Source organism: Protopterus annectens, chromosome 6.part1 (assembly GCF_019279795.1).
Source record: "Protopterus annectens isolate FY-2018-M chromosome 6.part1, PAN1.0, whole genome shotgun sequence".
NCBI classification, from domain to species: domain Eukaryota; kingdom Metazoa; phylum Chordata; order Ceratodontiformes; family Protopteridae; genus Protopterus; species Protopterus annectens.
The window spans coordinates 81,505,779-81,523,186 of NC_056738.1; the positions used below are offsets into that span (position 1 = coordinate 81,505,779).

The 17,408-nt window shown below is 35.4% G+C and overlaps 1 protein-coding gene across 2 annotated transcripts in view; it reads left to right on the plus strand.

Moving 5' to 3' along the window:
- ERICH2 (glutamate rich 2) overlaps positions 1–17,408 on the plus strand; it is a 948,280-nt gene that overhangs the window by 816,336 nt on the left and 114,536 nt on the right. For both annotated transcript variants that reach the window (XM_044075511.1, XM_044075512.1), the window contains one exon: positions 7,812–7,869. In XM_044075511.1, the coding sequence (XP_043931446.1) occupies positions 7,812–7,869 (58 nt within the window). The remainder of the gene's footprint in view (positions 1–7,811; positions 7,870–17,408) is intronic.

Here is a 17,408-nt window from a genome sequence, read left to right on the forward strand (position 1 = left end):
TTATCCTTGCCCACTAGGTGGTGTCACTATCTACCTTTTCTTCACTCCCTTGTCTAACTCCCCCCTTTTTTGCTTCTGTCTAACTGCCTTTTTTTCCTATTCTGCTCTTCATTCCATCCTTCTCTAACCTTCTTCTTTCCCTATAGCTATCACATTTTATTACTGTCTATTACTGAGTTTCTACTCCCATCACTTACCCCTCCTTGCTCACCTTCAGCAGCCTGCCTTTCACTGATTGTCTCTCTAGACCTTTAGCCCATCACTTGTCTCTTCTCGCTCCATTCGCCCTTTGGGCTCACTCCACTCCCCTACCCCCAATTCCCACCCACCCCCAGGGGTGCTAGTCTTATACTTCCTAGCCACTCCTACCTCCTCAACTGAAACACCAATTAATTACACCACCTAGATAATTAACACCACACCCTTGTCTCCACTTAACCTACATTAGCTCACATTTATTAGTATCTATGTCCCACGCATACCTCTATATCCTATCCTCTACTACTACGACGTACCTTAGTACCTTTTCAAATTATATAACCATGCCCAAACAAACCACCTCTTCACTAACTAAAATACTACTCATTGCCTCACTATTATCTTTTATAACCTCAGCCTATCTATTCACCTTCTTCGAACACCTACATTTCTCTGTTACCCCACCCAACCAAACAGCCACACAAACCCTCACTTTCTCCCATGACAACATAAATATAATATCAACAGCTAGCTACCTACCTGCAAAGTACCATCAATTGGTTCATATTAAATATAATAATCCGCTAACCAAAAAAACTCGACATCTATTTAGTACCCTACATTATTCCTTACTTTTACTAAAAAAACAAACCTTAGAAAATGGAGATATCCATCCTAATCCAGGCCCTGCAAATGTCATACCTACTGATCTTCTTACTACCAATCCTTCCATCACATGGACCCCCAATGAACACCCCAATTCCCTCGTAGTAGCACATCTCTATATACAAAGTGTTAACAAAATTCCCCAACTACATTCTCTCCTGGACATGCACTCTTTTGATATTCTATGTTTGACAGAAACTTGGTTAAATCCTGGAACTCCAGATAATGAAATTATCTCACCAGGATATAATATTATAAGATTAGATCATAATAAAAGAAAGGGAGGGGGTGTATCAATTCTCTTCCGGGATTGACTCCAAGTTACCTTCTTACCCTACAACCCACCTAAGGACACTAATGCTGAAGTCCTTATTTCCAAAATTCAGCTGAACTCTACTAAGTCCATATATATCATATGTGTCTATTTGCCTCCTGGAAATAATATTAGTTCACTAGAGGATATTCTTTGCTGGATATCATCAACCTTCCCACAAGAACTTATTATCCTAGGTGACTTCAATATTGACTGGGTGTGCATTAATACTGAGCACCCTACTTCTCATATTAACCTTCATGGATTCTCCCAGACCATCACCTCCCTCACAAGAACTAACAAACCCAACAATAAAGAAAGCATCCCGGATTGGACTTTCATTAATAATTATCACCAAACCTACAAAGTTGGTATTCTCCCTGATGATGTTAGTGACCACTCTTTGACCTACATAATCAGGCAAAAAATTTACATCTCTCACCCAGCATCATATAGAACTATAAGGTGCAACAAGCATTTCAACCAAGAGCTATTCCAGAGTGAACTTAGCACTTGCAATTGGTCTCCCCTAAAAACCCTACCACTTGAACAGGCTGTCAAAACTCCAGGTTCTTAGATATCCTTGACCAGCATGCACCCAAGTGTACTATCAGAACAAGGTCAAAACCAGCCCCCTGGCTCTCCCAAGAAACAAGGCAGAAAATTCTGATCAGAAATAAAGTCTGGACCAAATGGCAAACTACCAAAACCTTGTCAGGTCAGCTAGTATTTAGGCAGATGAGAAATATGACCAAAAAAGCAATACTCTTAGACAAAAGAAACTTTTATTGTAAAATGCAGGAAACACAACAAAATATAACCCTCAAAAATTCTGGGCTAATATCAATAGACTCCTACACCCAGGTCATTCCAATACACCAACAGGTGCAAATCATGACTCCCAACTAAACTGCTAATGCCTTCAATATCTTCTTTACAGAAGCCATCCAAACACTAGCCAGTCAGCTATCCCCAGACAGCTCCAGTCTTCCTACCCCAGCAACTAGCTCTCTTCCTAAATTCCTTCTGCAACCCATCTCAACTAATTTCATTTACAAACTCGTTCAAACTAAAGCTGTAGCTTATCCTATATCCATCCTGATAAACAGAACCATTAGTGAGGGAGCTATCCCTGCCATCTGGAAACTCTCACATATTATTCCCCTACACAAAGGTGGTAATTCAAATGAATATTCTAAATATTGGCCCATAGCCCTACTTATCCCCCTTAGCTAAAATAATGGAAAAATGCATTCATCATCAGCTTTTACACCACTTAATCCAACACAAAATACTAGCTAAGAGCCGACATGGCTTTAGGCCATTCCATAGTACCACTACTGCCCTTTTATCCTTCACAGATACCATTAACAGAAACCGCAACAACAATCTTCTTTCCTCAGCTCTATTTATTGATCTTTCAAAAGCTTTCAATATGATAAACCATACATTGCTTATAAATATCCTCAAATCCCTCTCTCTTGACACATTGGTGGTAAAATGGTTCACCTCTAACCTTAGCAATAGGCTGTTCTCTGGCAGAATAATATATCATCCCACCTGCCAGTGACACTAGGTGTCCCCAAGGCTCTATTTTAGGTCCTCTCTTATTCTCCATTTTTATTAATGATCTTTACTTAGCTATTCCTTTAGTTATCTGTATACAATATGCAGATGATTCCACACTAATCTGCACAGCTAAATCACCACCTGAACTGCAATCCCTAACTCAGAATGTATTTAACATAGTAGAGTCATGGTTCTTAAAATGTTGTCTCTTCCTGAATCCCAAAAAACTAAGCTCCTGCTCTTTACTCCTACCCGTAAGACCCTGCCAATAGATTTTTCTGTGACTTCTAATAATGGCACCCTCATATCCCCTGATTCTACTGCCATACTCCTAGACATTACTATTGACAATAATCTTATCTTTGATACCCACATTAATAACACAGTAAAAACAGTTAATAGAAAAATGGGATCCCTGCATAGGATCAAACCTTTCCTTACTCCTATAACAAGAAATACTATTGCCCACACCCATCTTATCTCCACACTTCTGTACACCTCCCCTATATACACTAACCTGACAAAGAATAATCTTCTGAAACTAGCTCGCTCATATAATAACATTGCCAGATTTGCCACTGGTAATCCTTTCAGATCCCATCGTTGCCAGAATCTAAAACAGCTAGGATGGCTGGAACTACAAAATCAGATTCAGTTTAACCAACTTACTATTGCCCATAAAATCCTCAACCAGCCTAATAATACCCTTATACTCACAAACCTCATAACCCTCTACAAAAATCTAAACACCTTATGCTCATCAAACTACTTGTTAGCATATGTAGGTCTAACAATATGGCAGGTAACTCTCTGTTCTCAAACACAACTGGGAAAAGCTGGAACATGCTCCCTACTGAACTTACTTCTCTTCCTTCCTTACCCCTCTTCAAAGGAAAACTTAAAATATTCCTTAGAACGCACTGGCTATGCCCATGCAGTAACCCAGACTAAACTACTTCTCTTATACTAATATCTCCATAACCCTATTCTCTACTAACTTTTATGTTCCTAATTGCTTACCTTGTAAGAAAGGCAAACCAGGAAAACATTTATGAATTCCTCTTGTCAAGAACTTGTCCTATATTGTGTATAAAGTTGTAAGTGTTATTTTTTGTTAAGGACTGCTTATGTGCTGAAATATCTGATATGTTTATCTTTATGGTCCCTTTAGTAACCTTATCTCATTGTTTAATAATTGTATTTGTCTTTGGAGCTTTTCTCCCCTGGCCTCTACTGTAAATGGACCTATATCCAGTTAGACTAGCCCGGTCAACAAATGTAAAATAACAATAAATAAATATTGATTCATTAATCCATATCTAAACTTCATATAAACTTTCCATGACTGCTCATGCTACTATACTACTTTCCTAAATCTCTCTATATATAAAATAAGTAGATGTTATAAGAGTGTATATTGAAGGTGTATATTAATTAATGCATATAATTATATTAGTTTAATTATATCTATTATTAATATATAATTAAATATTAATTTTTACACCTGTCAATTAAGGCACATATCAAAAAGGTAGGCCACATATCAATAGGGCAAATTACAATTAATCGCTAATTTGTATTTATATTATAAAAACAATAATATGCAAAAATTGCATGCAATTAATAAAATGGTTAATTCAATGTAATGCATCAAATAGTAATTAGCAGTGAGCACTATAGAATGCACTAAGAATATAGAAAGAGTAAAGATATATATATATATATATATATGCAGTGTGTAGGATGGATTAATTACTACTGGATTATATTTTTTTTTCCGATGTAGTATATGGCACTGGGCTGTATCTATGTATGGAATCCAAACTGGTTAAAGAGTTCGGTAGTAAACATATTTCTTTTTCGTATCGATTAGTTGTGACTGAATATATATATAATAATGTGACCTATTAATTTAGTGATAACTCAACAAAAAATATATTATTTTAAATTAATATATCATTAAACCTATTCAAATATTCAATAATATATCATTAGATTAATAATCAGAATATTCTTAGTTATCAAAATATTTTATTCATTTTTATTTATGTAATAAATAATAACCTTGATATCTCTTATATATAAAAAATTTTATTGTTCTCATGTTTATAATCTTCCTAGTAAATAAATGTCCTATATATAAAATATAGTTAATATGCATCTCTATTTGTGTATATATTGGTAACTCATCGCCATCCATAATGCGTATATGATATTTCTTATATATATAGAGAGAAACCCATCTTTAGCAGCAAGCATTCATTTAGACATTATGCTTAATTTTCTATAAATATTGATTAATTTGGCTTTCAACTTTGTATAAATATTGCACCATATCAAATTTCTCTATCTTTCCCATGTCCATATTTCTTAAATCTCTAGATTTTGTTCTTTATATTTTCACACTTCTTCAGATGCTTCTTTTTTCAAACAGATCAAAGTTTCTTGGTCTATACTATATAATGTTTTTCAAAAATCTGTTGCATTAATGAACACAAATTTTTATTTGAGGCTTCTGACAGTTTTTCTTGTGGAATTATTTTTCTTTCCTCTAATTTTTCTCTTAATCTTTTTTATATGTTGATATCTTGTGTCTGGAAATTCTGGGCTTTTTTCATGATAGTAACAATACATAATTTCTTTCTTATCCTCAATCCTCCACTCTATCGTCTTTATGGCTCTTCTTTGCTATCAGTTTTTGTGATTTTTGTGAACTGCTACTTCCTTCTACAACAGGGGGGGCATCCTCCTCCTGGGCATGGCCTGGCCTGGCCACATTGTAGGAATGTTTCCATATTTTGAGGATTCTACACTATCATTTTTTTCCAGTCCTGGCATTTTCCCAGGATCATGTGCACCCAGCTATCTTTTTAATGTTTAACCTACTTCTGTCCATGATATATGCTATATAAAATACAGTCTATATATCAGTGTCATCTTGGTGAGATTTTGTGAAAAACAGAGTCCACCTTGTGAAAGCACTCACCAAGACTTGAGGATGAATTCAGTTTCAGCAATGCTACTCTTTTGCTTGCTGACTTATCATCTCTCCATAGTCTACCAATATAGCTAAGGCTATTGCAGCAGAGATCATTCGAACATATACTTTTATGGTGACTTTACTTGCACAGCAGTAGTTTATACTAATTATACTTACAACTATGCTGTTTTCTGTGATACCTGTAAAAGACATTGCCCACTAGCTTCATGAATGTTTTTTGGTGAATCATATATTTTAGAGTATTAGCCAAAATGTGAAAATAGTGATATGTCACTTTAAAAGATTTCTCCTTACCCCCACTGCAGTGACACAATTGTGTTGGTATCAATATCAGGAGCTTCAAAAACAGCGATACCATTGGGCTTACTTGGAGGTTGTTCCTTCCAAAATGAAATGTTAATTAAATGCATTTTGTTCCTTAGATTTCCATTTGTAAATTGATTGTACATAGTTGATTTTTTGTAAAAATGTCTGGGAACCACAGAGACTAAATGGGAGTGTTCTTGTTTGTACTGGTATACAGCATATGCAATATTAAGTCACATTCTTTAACTCTTCTTTATCCTTGGCCTTAGCCATACCAAAGTGAGGAAGACCATTAGGATCAGCTCAGTCATCTAGTTTAAAAAAGAAAGTAAACTGACCTATTTTAACAGGTCTCATCCTGTGTTTTTATTGTTAGTCTTTCCTTTCATAGGTCGATATTCACGATAATTACTGCTTCTATTTAAAGCCCAAAGTATTCCAGATAGATTTTTTCCTTTCCATTTCAGTCTTAACCAGTAGAGTTTAAGTTGCATGTTCTTCTTGCCTTCTGAGGGCAGCTGTTTGGCTATATTTCACATGAGTGTGTTGGGGTGTTAGCTTGCCACTCATGAGTGAGATGCATTTGTGTTCTTAAAAGTTGTTTGTTTTAGTTTCCTTTACCTGTGCATGGAATCTTTGGCTCTCCATCATGAAGAAATGTTTCATATTTTTCAGAACTTTTATGCACTTCAATTACAAAAATAACTTACTTCTGTACAAAGTTAATATATTGTTGCAGTGTGATCAGTTTTGTGAAACACCTGTACAGAACTAAGCTACCTGTAAAATGTTTCTGGTACAGATGTAGCAAAGGTGTTGAGAATGAAACTGTTTACACACACATGCATCCATCAGAAGCTGTTGCATATAGCCTGAAACCACTTTACCTTTTCCATGTAATCTGGTTTTAGAACACAGATTAGGAAGGTTGAGCTAGCAGGATATGAGTTAGGAAGACGTGCAATATGGAAAGTATGGCTTTTTAAAGTATCAAATGTTAGCTGAACATGTACATAGCCAGGATACCCCTCTGGATTGTTAAAAAGTAGTGTGGCCCTTGCTACTATGAATTATGTTATCAGCTAAGTTTGGGCTTTTCATGTGCTGATGAACTCTGAATAAAACTGAAAAAACTAATTTACTGTTGTAGCTTTTCTTACACACAAAAAGTGAGAGTAAGAGCCTTTTTCTCAGAGGCACATAGAGCTCTCATTTGGTAAAGTCTGCCAGTGTTTTTCAGTCACTGAGTGAATTTATTGCTTATCACTACATAGTGTTGGTCATCTTTTAGTTAGAAGCTAGGGACAGGCACATCTAGAGAATAGCTGGTATCTGTCTGTTCAACAAGTTCTGCTTGAAATTCACTGCACAAGTAAATGTTTTATGTACCTTTAATTACCAGTGTGTGCTCTTTGCATAATTCTAAGTAGCGTTTTTTACAACAATAAATGCATGTGTTTGACTGAGTATGGATAACACTGAAGGACAGTGAGCTAAAAGAGAAGAGGGACAAATCCTAGTAAGCCAGTTGTCATAAATGCTGTCAAGCCATACAGTATAAAGCTTACCTGGTATTAGCCATAGTTCAGGGCAGCAATGAGCATTTGCCAAAATTTGCCATAAACTCTTAATTCTGTTTCTCTGTGATTTGCTTATTTTGTTTAATAACAACACATATTCATTGGTTTTAAACAGCTACCTTTAGATGCTTTATTTTTCTTCTAGCAATAGTACTTAACAGACTTTGTGTGTTCCTAGTTCCTGAAGGCAACAATGGAAGAAGACTACAAACTGGCCAACAAGCTTTGCACAATGAGTAAGTAAAACTTGCATTTTTGGTATACACTGCTATTTTAATATGCTCTCATTCTTTATCCAACACCAACACTTAATGGAATTTTTAACCAACAACTCGCTCCAGAGATGGAAGCACTTGTATTTCAAGTTCGCTGAAGAAAATTATCACCAAGCTTAAAATGTTCAGAGAATTTAATGACACAATCACGATAAAATGAACAAAAGTACCATGTCTCTAGCTCCTTGGCTAACAGCCTTTAAAGAGTAACATTTTATCATGTTGCTTCCCTTATATACCTATAAGTATCTAATACACAACCAATTATTCAATTAACAATTTAAACAAATACAGTCCATTAAAATACAGATTAAATAAAATGTCTCCAGTTACATTCCTTGTTCATCCCCATAGGGTACAATGTATTAAATTTTAAAATCAACATTGCTTCCTTTCTACGCAGACACATTTTAATATTATCTTCATTCATAAAATTCATTTTAACTTGCTCAAGAACCGTGGCTTGTAAGCCTCCACAATCCCCTTGATGTATTTCATTGAAATGTCATGCCACTGTACTTATAGCTTTATTATACCTGCCATCTCTTACATGTTCTTTAACCTTAGTACTTAAACTTCTTTTACTTTCCCCAATAATAATATTTATTGCAGGGACACTTCAATGCATATATAATACCTGTACTCATGCAGGAATACACTCCCTGCGTTTGGAATCTCTTGCCATTTATATCATGAAAAGAGTCCGTTACATATTGGCAGATTGAACATCTGCCACATCTTTTAGCTCCTGGTACTTCAAGGGTAGTTAGTAAATTATTTTTAGGTTTTCTATAGATATTCCTCACTAAAAAAAATCTTTTAAACTATGTCCCCTTCGGTAGGAAAACCCCAATCTAACATGTTGTAAAAATGGTATTTCTCTACTAAGAATATTCCAATATTGTTTTAATATTCTTTCCAAAATCCCTGAAAATACATTAAATGTTGAAACAAAAAACATATCTTCCATTTGCCCTACATTTCCTACTAATTGAGTGTCACTTGTTCCAGTAAAATTCCTTTTTACTTTTGTGCCATTATGTACTAAAGCATTCAAATATCGTTTCATTTTATTTTCTTCATAACCACTTCTTAAAAATATTCTTGACATTTTATCAATCTCTATCCTACATTCGTCTGAATCATTGCAAGGGAATTTTGTTACAGCCACTACACATTTATTAAGGTTTTGAGGTTGTGCAGAGTTCATTTTATTCCCAAATACCTGCTCCGAGAGCAATGAAGGTAGTCCATGCACAAAAAAGATGGTAATCAGCTGAAGTAAGTCCAATGCAGCAAAATTAATTTATTGATCCAAAAAGTTACATCCAAAACATACGACAAAAACATATTATGTTACTTGCCAGCCCACTACTGGTTTTTAGTATATAAGAAATGTATTTTGGCCAATTTAATTGTCTCTGAAGAAGTCTCCGAAGGGAGACGAAAGCGCTCAGTCCTTTGTGTTTTGTGCTGTTGTTTTGTCATATGTTTTGGATGTAACTTTTTGGATCAATAAATTAATTTTGCTGCATTGGAATTACTTTGTCTGATTACCATATTTTTTGTGCATGGACTACCTTCATTGCTCTCGGAGCTGGTATTTGGGAATTTGCTTTGTGACTTTTCCAGCTTCGCTGGTGTAATTCGTGTTACCAGAGTTCATTTTATGATATGGTTCCCACAGTTATGTGACTCTACAAGGCAGATGTGCAATGCTGTCATATGACAAAAGAAAACACTGAACATAGACCTGCAATTTAGTTACTTTTCTGGCTGTTGCTGGATAACTTTTAAGTATAGTGTACAACAACATATATGAAGGTGGATTTGAGACAGAAAAGAAGCAGTCCTTTTACAGAAGCTAAAGAAAATAAGTGACCCTCCCAAATCCCATTGTATGTCAATGGCATGGGAATTCAATGTTAACTTCCTTATATCTGCCATGAGTCATACAAAGTATTATGGGAAAGAGAAAGGTTAAAGAAGTACAAGCTTAAGTCGATACATCAAGCCCCATTGGTAGCCATGCTGTGAAAAACAGGCTAAAATTATAAATAAAGCACTTAAAATAGGTCAGGAAACAGAGTGAAAAAAAAAACTTTTTTTTAGTACTAGGGCGGAGTTTTCCTTTAAACACATGAGATAATGTAAGCCTTTAACAGGTAAGCAATTTGGATATTAGGAAACTTGTAATGCAAACACCTGAATTCTTTCCATTTGAACTGTTTACATTGCATTGCTAGGTGAAGACCTGTATAATTATACCCACCTAGTTTGGTGGAAATATTTTGGACAGTACGGAAAGAGAAAAAGGATAATCTAGTAGTAGATGCTTTCAGTCATATCATGTGTCCAGCCTCTGATTAAAATGGTGACTTTCTTATTATGGAATGATAGAGTTAAATATAAACAAACTATGTAGTAATATTTCAGATCTAAACTGCATTAGAGACAAATTTTATATGTGGAATGTATCTGAAAAATTACTTTTAAGCACTAGATGAGAGACAGTTATATTTTCCATTTACTAAGATTTTTGAACTAATCAGAGCAGGTCAGTTATTTTTAATGAGCAGCCTAAACTATAAGTGAGGGGAATACACGTTGTTTTTGGGAAAGTGGACCATACAAGCCACAAATGTGTTAAAACCACAAGGTGTATTTTTTTACAATGAAAGAGACCATGCAGCCAAGAATCATAAGACATTTGTAGAAATGTGTAAATGTAGTATACAAGATATTATCAAGAAACATAGTACAACTTTTGAAAAATGAATTGTTGGAACACAGATAAAAAGAAAAGTGTTATTTTTGTTGTGGAGGAAATGTGACAGGCTGAAAAATACCAGGTGCAGAAGACACTGAAGAAAACACATATTAGAAGGGTCATAATGAGAAAGAACAAGAGATTTAGACTACTGGGAGACACAGGAAGAGGTTTAATGTTCCCACAAATGAAACAAACACATTAAAAAGCAATGTTTTATAAAGGAAGGGAAGTTAAAGTACAAAATAAAGACCAGGCATTGCAGAATGAAGAAAGAGGCAACAAAGGAGGAAAGGTATGGGACAGAAAGAAGAAACTGATCTTTTTAATTGATAAAAAGAGGTATTTTTGTTAGCGGGATTAAGGAAGAAAAAGATAATACATGGGCACACACACACACACACACACACACACACACACACACACACACACACACACACACACACACACACACACACACACACACTCTCTCTCTCCCTCTTTGTTTTTATTGGTTCTTCAGGTGTTATGGGAGAATGAAAGGGGTGGTGATATCACTTACAGACCGAACTTGCTGAGATGCATTCTGCAAGCTGACACACCCCCAGGACGTAATGCATGTCTTCCTTTCAAGCCTGACTTGCGAAGGCATAGACTGAGTCATTGCCTATTTATGTTGTGAATTATTTAAAAAAAATTCTAACTAACAATGAGTGAATTAGATCTGATGAAGGGTATTACATATATCTGAAAGTGCTCATCTGTTTTACTTTTAATGTGATAGACTTTTAACTTTTTATTAAAGTATTACGTTTTATGCTTCACACCGTGGTGGCTGTGCTACTTTGTATTAGTTGGCTATTTTTGGAGCAGCACTTACCTTTAGTAACCATATTCCTAATTGTGTTTGTTGTTATATGGATCTACTTTGAAACTTCGTGTCCCAGATAACTGAACAACATTTTCCCAAAACGAAAATTTCATGTCTGGAAAATGTTGATCTGTTATTTGGGTGTCGACATTTCAAAGTAGATATATATATATATGTGCGTGTGTAAAATTAAATATATGGAGTCTAATTTATTTGAAGAGGTAAAATAAAGTTTAAACAGAATATGATTGAAGGTTTCTTGTTTATGAGAAAGTATGTACTTTGGAAGGGGAATGTAACACACAAATTGTAGTGAGTATTCTAATTTAAAGAAGTTGTTTCATGACATTCATAAACTGAGAGAACTGATGACATTTTGTCTAATTAATAATTGTTGTAGAATAATTAAATTTATTGCAAGAACGAGGTCATTAACTGTTTTTGACAGTAGGGCTAAACACATTTTGTTGGATTAGAATAATTATATATCTCAAGCTAGTCTTTGTACAGATAAACAGAAAGAGAGATGGCAAAGACTAGGCAAAATGGGGTGCCAAGTTTTAAATAATAAAAAGTTAGTAAAAGATTTCAAGAATTCTGTAAATTCCTTAAAAGACCAAGTTACCTTGAAATATTTTGATTCAACATCAGAATGATTTTTTGAATGAAATAGTCAAATGTTTAGTGTAGTGTTGAAATGAGCAAGAGTTTAAGCAGTATATGGAGAAAGGATGGAGATTAAAAAGGCTGTTAGGAGAAAAGCAGTGATAAATATAATCAACTTAAAATATTAAGAAAAGATGTGGAAAGGTATCTTGAAAATGTGAAATATTGGAAAACAGTTGAACAAGTATTTGGAAGCAAGGATGGTTCAGAAAGATCTTTGCCAACAAAGAGGTGAGGAAGTCTGAATATGATAGCAGGGATTAAGAATATGATGGAAAATACAGATCGTATGGTGCTTCACATCTCTGTTGCTTTCCCTGGTCATTGCATTTATCAGGATTAATGTAGTGATTTTTTCCTCTATTGTAAGTTCTTCATGTAAAGGGAGTTTGATGTTGTTCTGTATCTCAGAATAGCAGAGAACATGGTTAAAAAAAGGCTGAGTGGTGGATTTGGTGGAACTGAAGTTGATTGATAGACTGACCAGGAAATAAGTCAGAATATAAAAGATGCTGGATCTATAATAGAAAGAATTTAACACAATCTATTCTGAGGTACTTATCAGAGCTGTTAGTTGGATATGTTGGATGACAGGCCATATGTGAAATTTTTAGTTCTATTTTTTTAAATGAACAGTATAATGCTATTTTCCAATAAAGTAGACCACACTAGGTATGTGACAAGGCAGTTTTTTTCTTGACCGGGTTGCTTCCACTAGGCTAGTGGTTTTCTTTCATGGGAGACCCAAGGTGGCATTTGTACTACTGCTGTAAATTTGGCCAGGGAATTAGGTAACTTCCAATACTCTCTTTTTTGATAGATGCTGTGATCTTTTGCATCCACCTGCTCTACAACCAACTCAAACTTGTAGGACCTCAGCTTAGCATCTCATCCAAAGGATGACACACACACACACACACACACACACACACACACACACACACACACACACACACACACACACACACACACACACACACTGCAGCATCCCCTAATGCAATCTAGTCACCTAGAGTGGTAATAGGATCCACAGCTTTCTTGTGTTAGAGTCGCAAAGGCAAAAGTGCTACCTGTTGTACCATTGCTTCTATATGAGCAGTTAATTTACATTGGTCAGCAGCTAGTAACACTTGAAGATGAAGAAAGAAGAAAAACATTGTGGTTGAAGTGGAATACCTGAAAGTAAGTAAGAAATGGACTTTGTTGATGATAAAACAAAGATGTCATTCTAGACTGGACTTAATGTGACTGGGAATTGAGAGAGCTTATGTGTTGCCAGTAACATCAGCTGAGTGAAAATGTGGTAAAGCAAGACTAATCTTGGCACGGATGTATCATGGTATGAAAAGGAATCCGTTTTTGTGGCAGTTCTGGCAAACAGGAAAATGATGTACTGTGGAAAGGCAATTTTTACAGACTATAACTCTTTGAAGTCATGTTGCAGCAGAGAATGCACTTTAGAGAGGTGATTAAGGAGTGTACAAGATGAAAATGAAGTATATACTAGCTTTTCCAGTTGAGTTTTCACCCAAAGATCATGAGTAAGCTGAAAGCATGGTCTCAGATTATTAGTAATGATGTCAAAAAAAATGAAACCTTTAGCTCTTTCAAGGTGTTAGATCGTTTCCGTTCTGTGGAAGATGTGCGAGATGAGCAGGTAGATCAAGATAGGAAAGGGAGAGTCTTCATATGCTCAGTGTCTTTTTGCTGATTATCTGAGAAGGCTTCTTTATCTATTTGATTGAAGTAATAAAGTGGTTAGGGTGTTAGTTATGTTTAATGGAGAATGTGACAAGTATACACAGAATGGAACTTTACTGTTTGCATTGAAAACAATAGACTCGCATCTATTTGACTATTATGGGTTTGCATAGGACTTAACTGAAAACGCTTAATATGAAAGACTGCAAGCTCTAAAAGTAAATGAGCAAGCTATTAAAGGACTGTAGCTGAGCGTTTCCTTTTCTTTATTCATGATATTACCAGTGTTATATGTACATTTTTTCTGTCTGTACTTCATGCAGTAAGTAAAAAATACAGTAAATGTCTTCCTTTTTTTTTTATTTCTCCAAGTCTTTTGGGTTTCTAATACCATGACGAGAATGGACCCCATTCCTAAGTCAAAGTACAATTAAAGTTCATGAAATTGGTATTGTTTCAATCTTTGTCAGCCAAAAGTGCTCTTCGGAGCACCTGCAATGTGCCCAGTAATGGCTCTTCCTGCAATTTGTACGGAGTTGCATGAATTGGTAACGTATCTAAATACGATTGTAGTTTCTTTTTTATAAGACCCATTGCTCCAACTATCTGGGTATCTTTCTTCCACATTGCTCTCGTTTCTGCCTGCAGAGCCTGATATTTTATGTCTTTGTATCTCTCTGTATGCAAGACACTATAGTCACTGGGTGTGGCAATTTCACTGATCAATGCCACTCTTGTCTTCTTTTCTTGAACCACTAGATCAGGTTTTCTAGCATTTATCTTTTGTACTGTCGGTAATGGGTGGTCCCATGTGATATAAACTTCATTTTCTATGATGCTTTGTGGCTCATGTTTCCAGTGTTTTTCAGCCACTTCAATACCATAATGTTTGCGCAATTCCCAGTGCAACAATCTTGCCACATTATTATGCCTTTCAGTATACAGTCTTCCTACCATTAGTATGTCGCAATCTGCAACAAGGTGTGCAACTGTTTCCAATTTCGTTTTACAAAACCTGTATTTGTTTTTCCCATGTGTTCACTGGACTTTGTAAACCATTGTTTACGTAGCACACTATCTTGGGGCTGCCAAGGTATGAGCATTAACCTTTCATATCTTGGTTTGAATTCGCCTCTCCTTAACCATTCCTGCATTTGTTCCTGGATGTCAGTGCTGTTTTCAGGATTAAGTCTTCTGAAATATTCCTTACTAAGTTTTATTCGCATTTGTTCATGTTTTATTGTTGATCCTTCATCAATTCCCAAGTATTTATACACTCCCTCTTGATCAAGTTCTTTTATGTCACATTCTTGTCCCAAACTGATGTTTTCCTGGTATTGCAGTTTTCCTGCTTTAAAGGTTGCTTTTGCACATTTATCATGACCAAATGACATATCATCTGAAAAAGTTTTGACAACTTCCAGTTGTGCTTTCAGTTCCTCATCTGATAAGTTATGCAGTTTTAAATCATCGACAAAGAGAAGATGAGAAGTCTTTACACGTTGTTGTTTTCTCTGAGCCATATTATAGCCATGACCTAAGCTGTTAAGTAGGTTAAGTAAGTAGCTTAATGGGCTAAGAGCAAGGCAGATTAGCAGCAGTGACAGTCACCCTGGAATATCCCCCTTTGAATTTTTATCCTGGGATAATAATTTGTCCTTTATCATGGCTTAATTGCAAAGTGGTCTGCCACTGTTTCATGGTCAATGTATGCATCTTATACATTTTAAGCACTCTTATCTATGAATGTGGGATACTATCAAATGCTTTTTTATAGTCAATCCATGACATACTTAGATTCTTCCCCTTTTTACAGTTCTCCACTGTGACTTTATTTAACAACAAATGATCCTTTGTTCCACATGACTTTCTTTTATTGCCCTTTTGTTCTACTGCCATAATTGAGTTTTCTTCTGAATGACTATTAAACTTCTGTCAGCATCATTTCCCATGTATAGTTTATACGTCGTCAGAAGGCAATTTATTGGACTATAATTTTTAGGGTAGCTTGCAGGTTCACTCTTAAGTAGGAGCATTGTTTTTCCTCTTGTTGGCCAGGTTGGTGTCTGTTCGGGGTGTGCATATAAATAGTTCTTACTCGTGGAAAGATGTTAATACTTTCAGCCAAAACTTAGGTACTGCATCTGGGCCTGGGGTTTTCCAGTTAGAGGCTTTGCTTAACTTTGTTTCAATCTATCTGGCCGTTACATCATCCCATTTCATATCCTGTATCTTTGAACCTCTTATTCTTTCTTTAACTTCTTCTATCCATTTAGCATCTTTATGTTCCACAGGATCTTCATAGATACTTCTCCAAAATGTATCTATTTCTTCTTTTTTTGGCAGTCTTTCAATTGCTTTTACCTTATTTCTCAATTCCCTATAAAACCTTTTTGGATCATCAGTAAATTGCTTATTTTGTACTTTTCCTTTATATTTATTTTTGTATCTTCTAAGTCTTTCTGCCTGTGCTGAAATTTTTAGTTTGTTGTTTGCAATAGTGCATGATAGATCCTGGTCTGTTCTAATACTGTGCATTGTTTTATCACATCTATTTATTATGTCTTCTGTTAGAACACCTTTATGTAGTAACGGGTATGGAAAGTAATAGAAGCACAAGTTGATACAGAGGGAGACTGCTTGAATTGAGCACAATCTTTGATTAGGATATACCCAGTGTTGCAAATAATTTTTTTTTTAAATTCTGTATAGAGTATAAAATTGCAGTTAATGGCCTTAAGTAGTGATTTAACTTGATAAGAGTTGAAACAAATTGTAAATGCTTGCAGTGTTGCAAATTACATGATCTGATGTTGTCAGTCTTTATTTTATCCTTGACATATGGGTTCGGTTCTGATATCTGAACCGACTTTGCTATTACTACAGCTCACACCAGCCAAAAAACTCTCAAGCTTCACTTCTACCCACAGTCCCCCTCTGTTAGTTACCTCAGATCTCATTTGCCACTTTCTTTACTGAGTTTAGGTTAAATTAGTTTGTCCTTTCCTTTAAATTTTCTCCTAACTATTTAATTATTTTTCCTTACACTTAGTGTAATCCTTTAAGTATCATCGGTCATACACAAAAGTGTAAGGCAAAGGAGTGTTTTCCCGCTGTCATCAATGATAGTCCCCTCCCCTTTTGTAGTTTATCCCTTCCCCTACATGTTTGTGTACTTCTTCAACTATCATTGCTGATAGTCCTTTTTCCCTTTTCTCATCTTTTAAAAAATATTTATATTAAAAAAATAAATAAATAAAAACAATTTCTCTTTCTTTACCTGTTCTTTCCCTTCTGCAGTGTAAGTGACTATTTTCTAGTGTTCTGCTATCTGTGGATATGGCTGAAAAGTTTAAGGTTCCCTCTGGTTTTAAAAAATGCCAGAAGTGTGGCCATAAAATACCCTCGTCGGATTTTCACGCTCTTTGCCTATATTGTCTAGGACCCCTACATCTACAAGAAGACTGCAGCATTTGTCATGCCTTTAGCCACCAAGTCCTAGTAAAAAGGCAA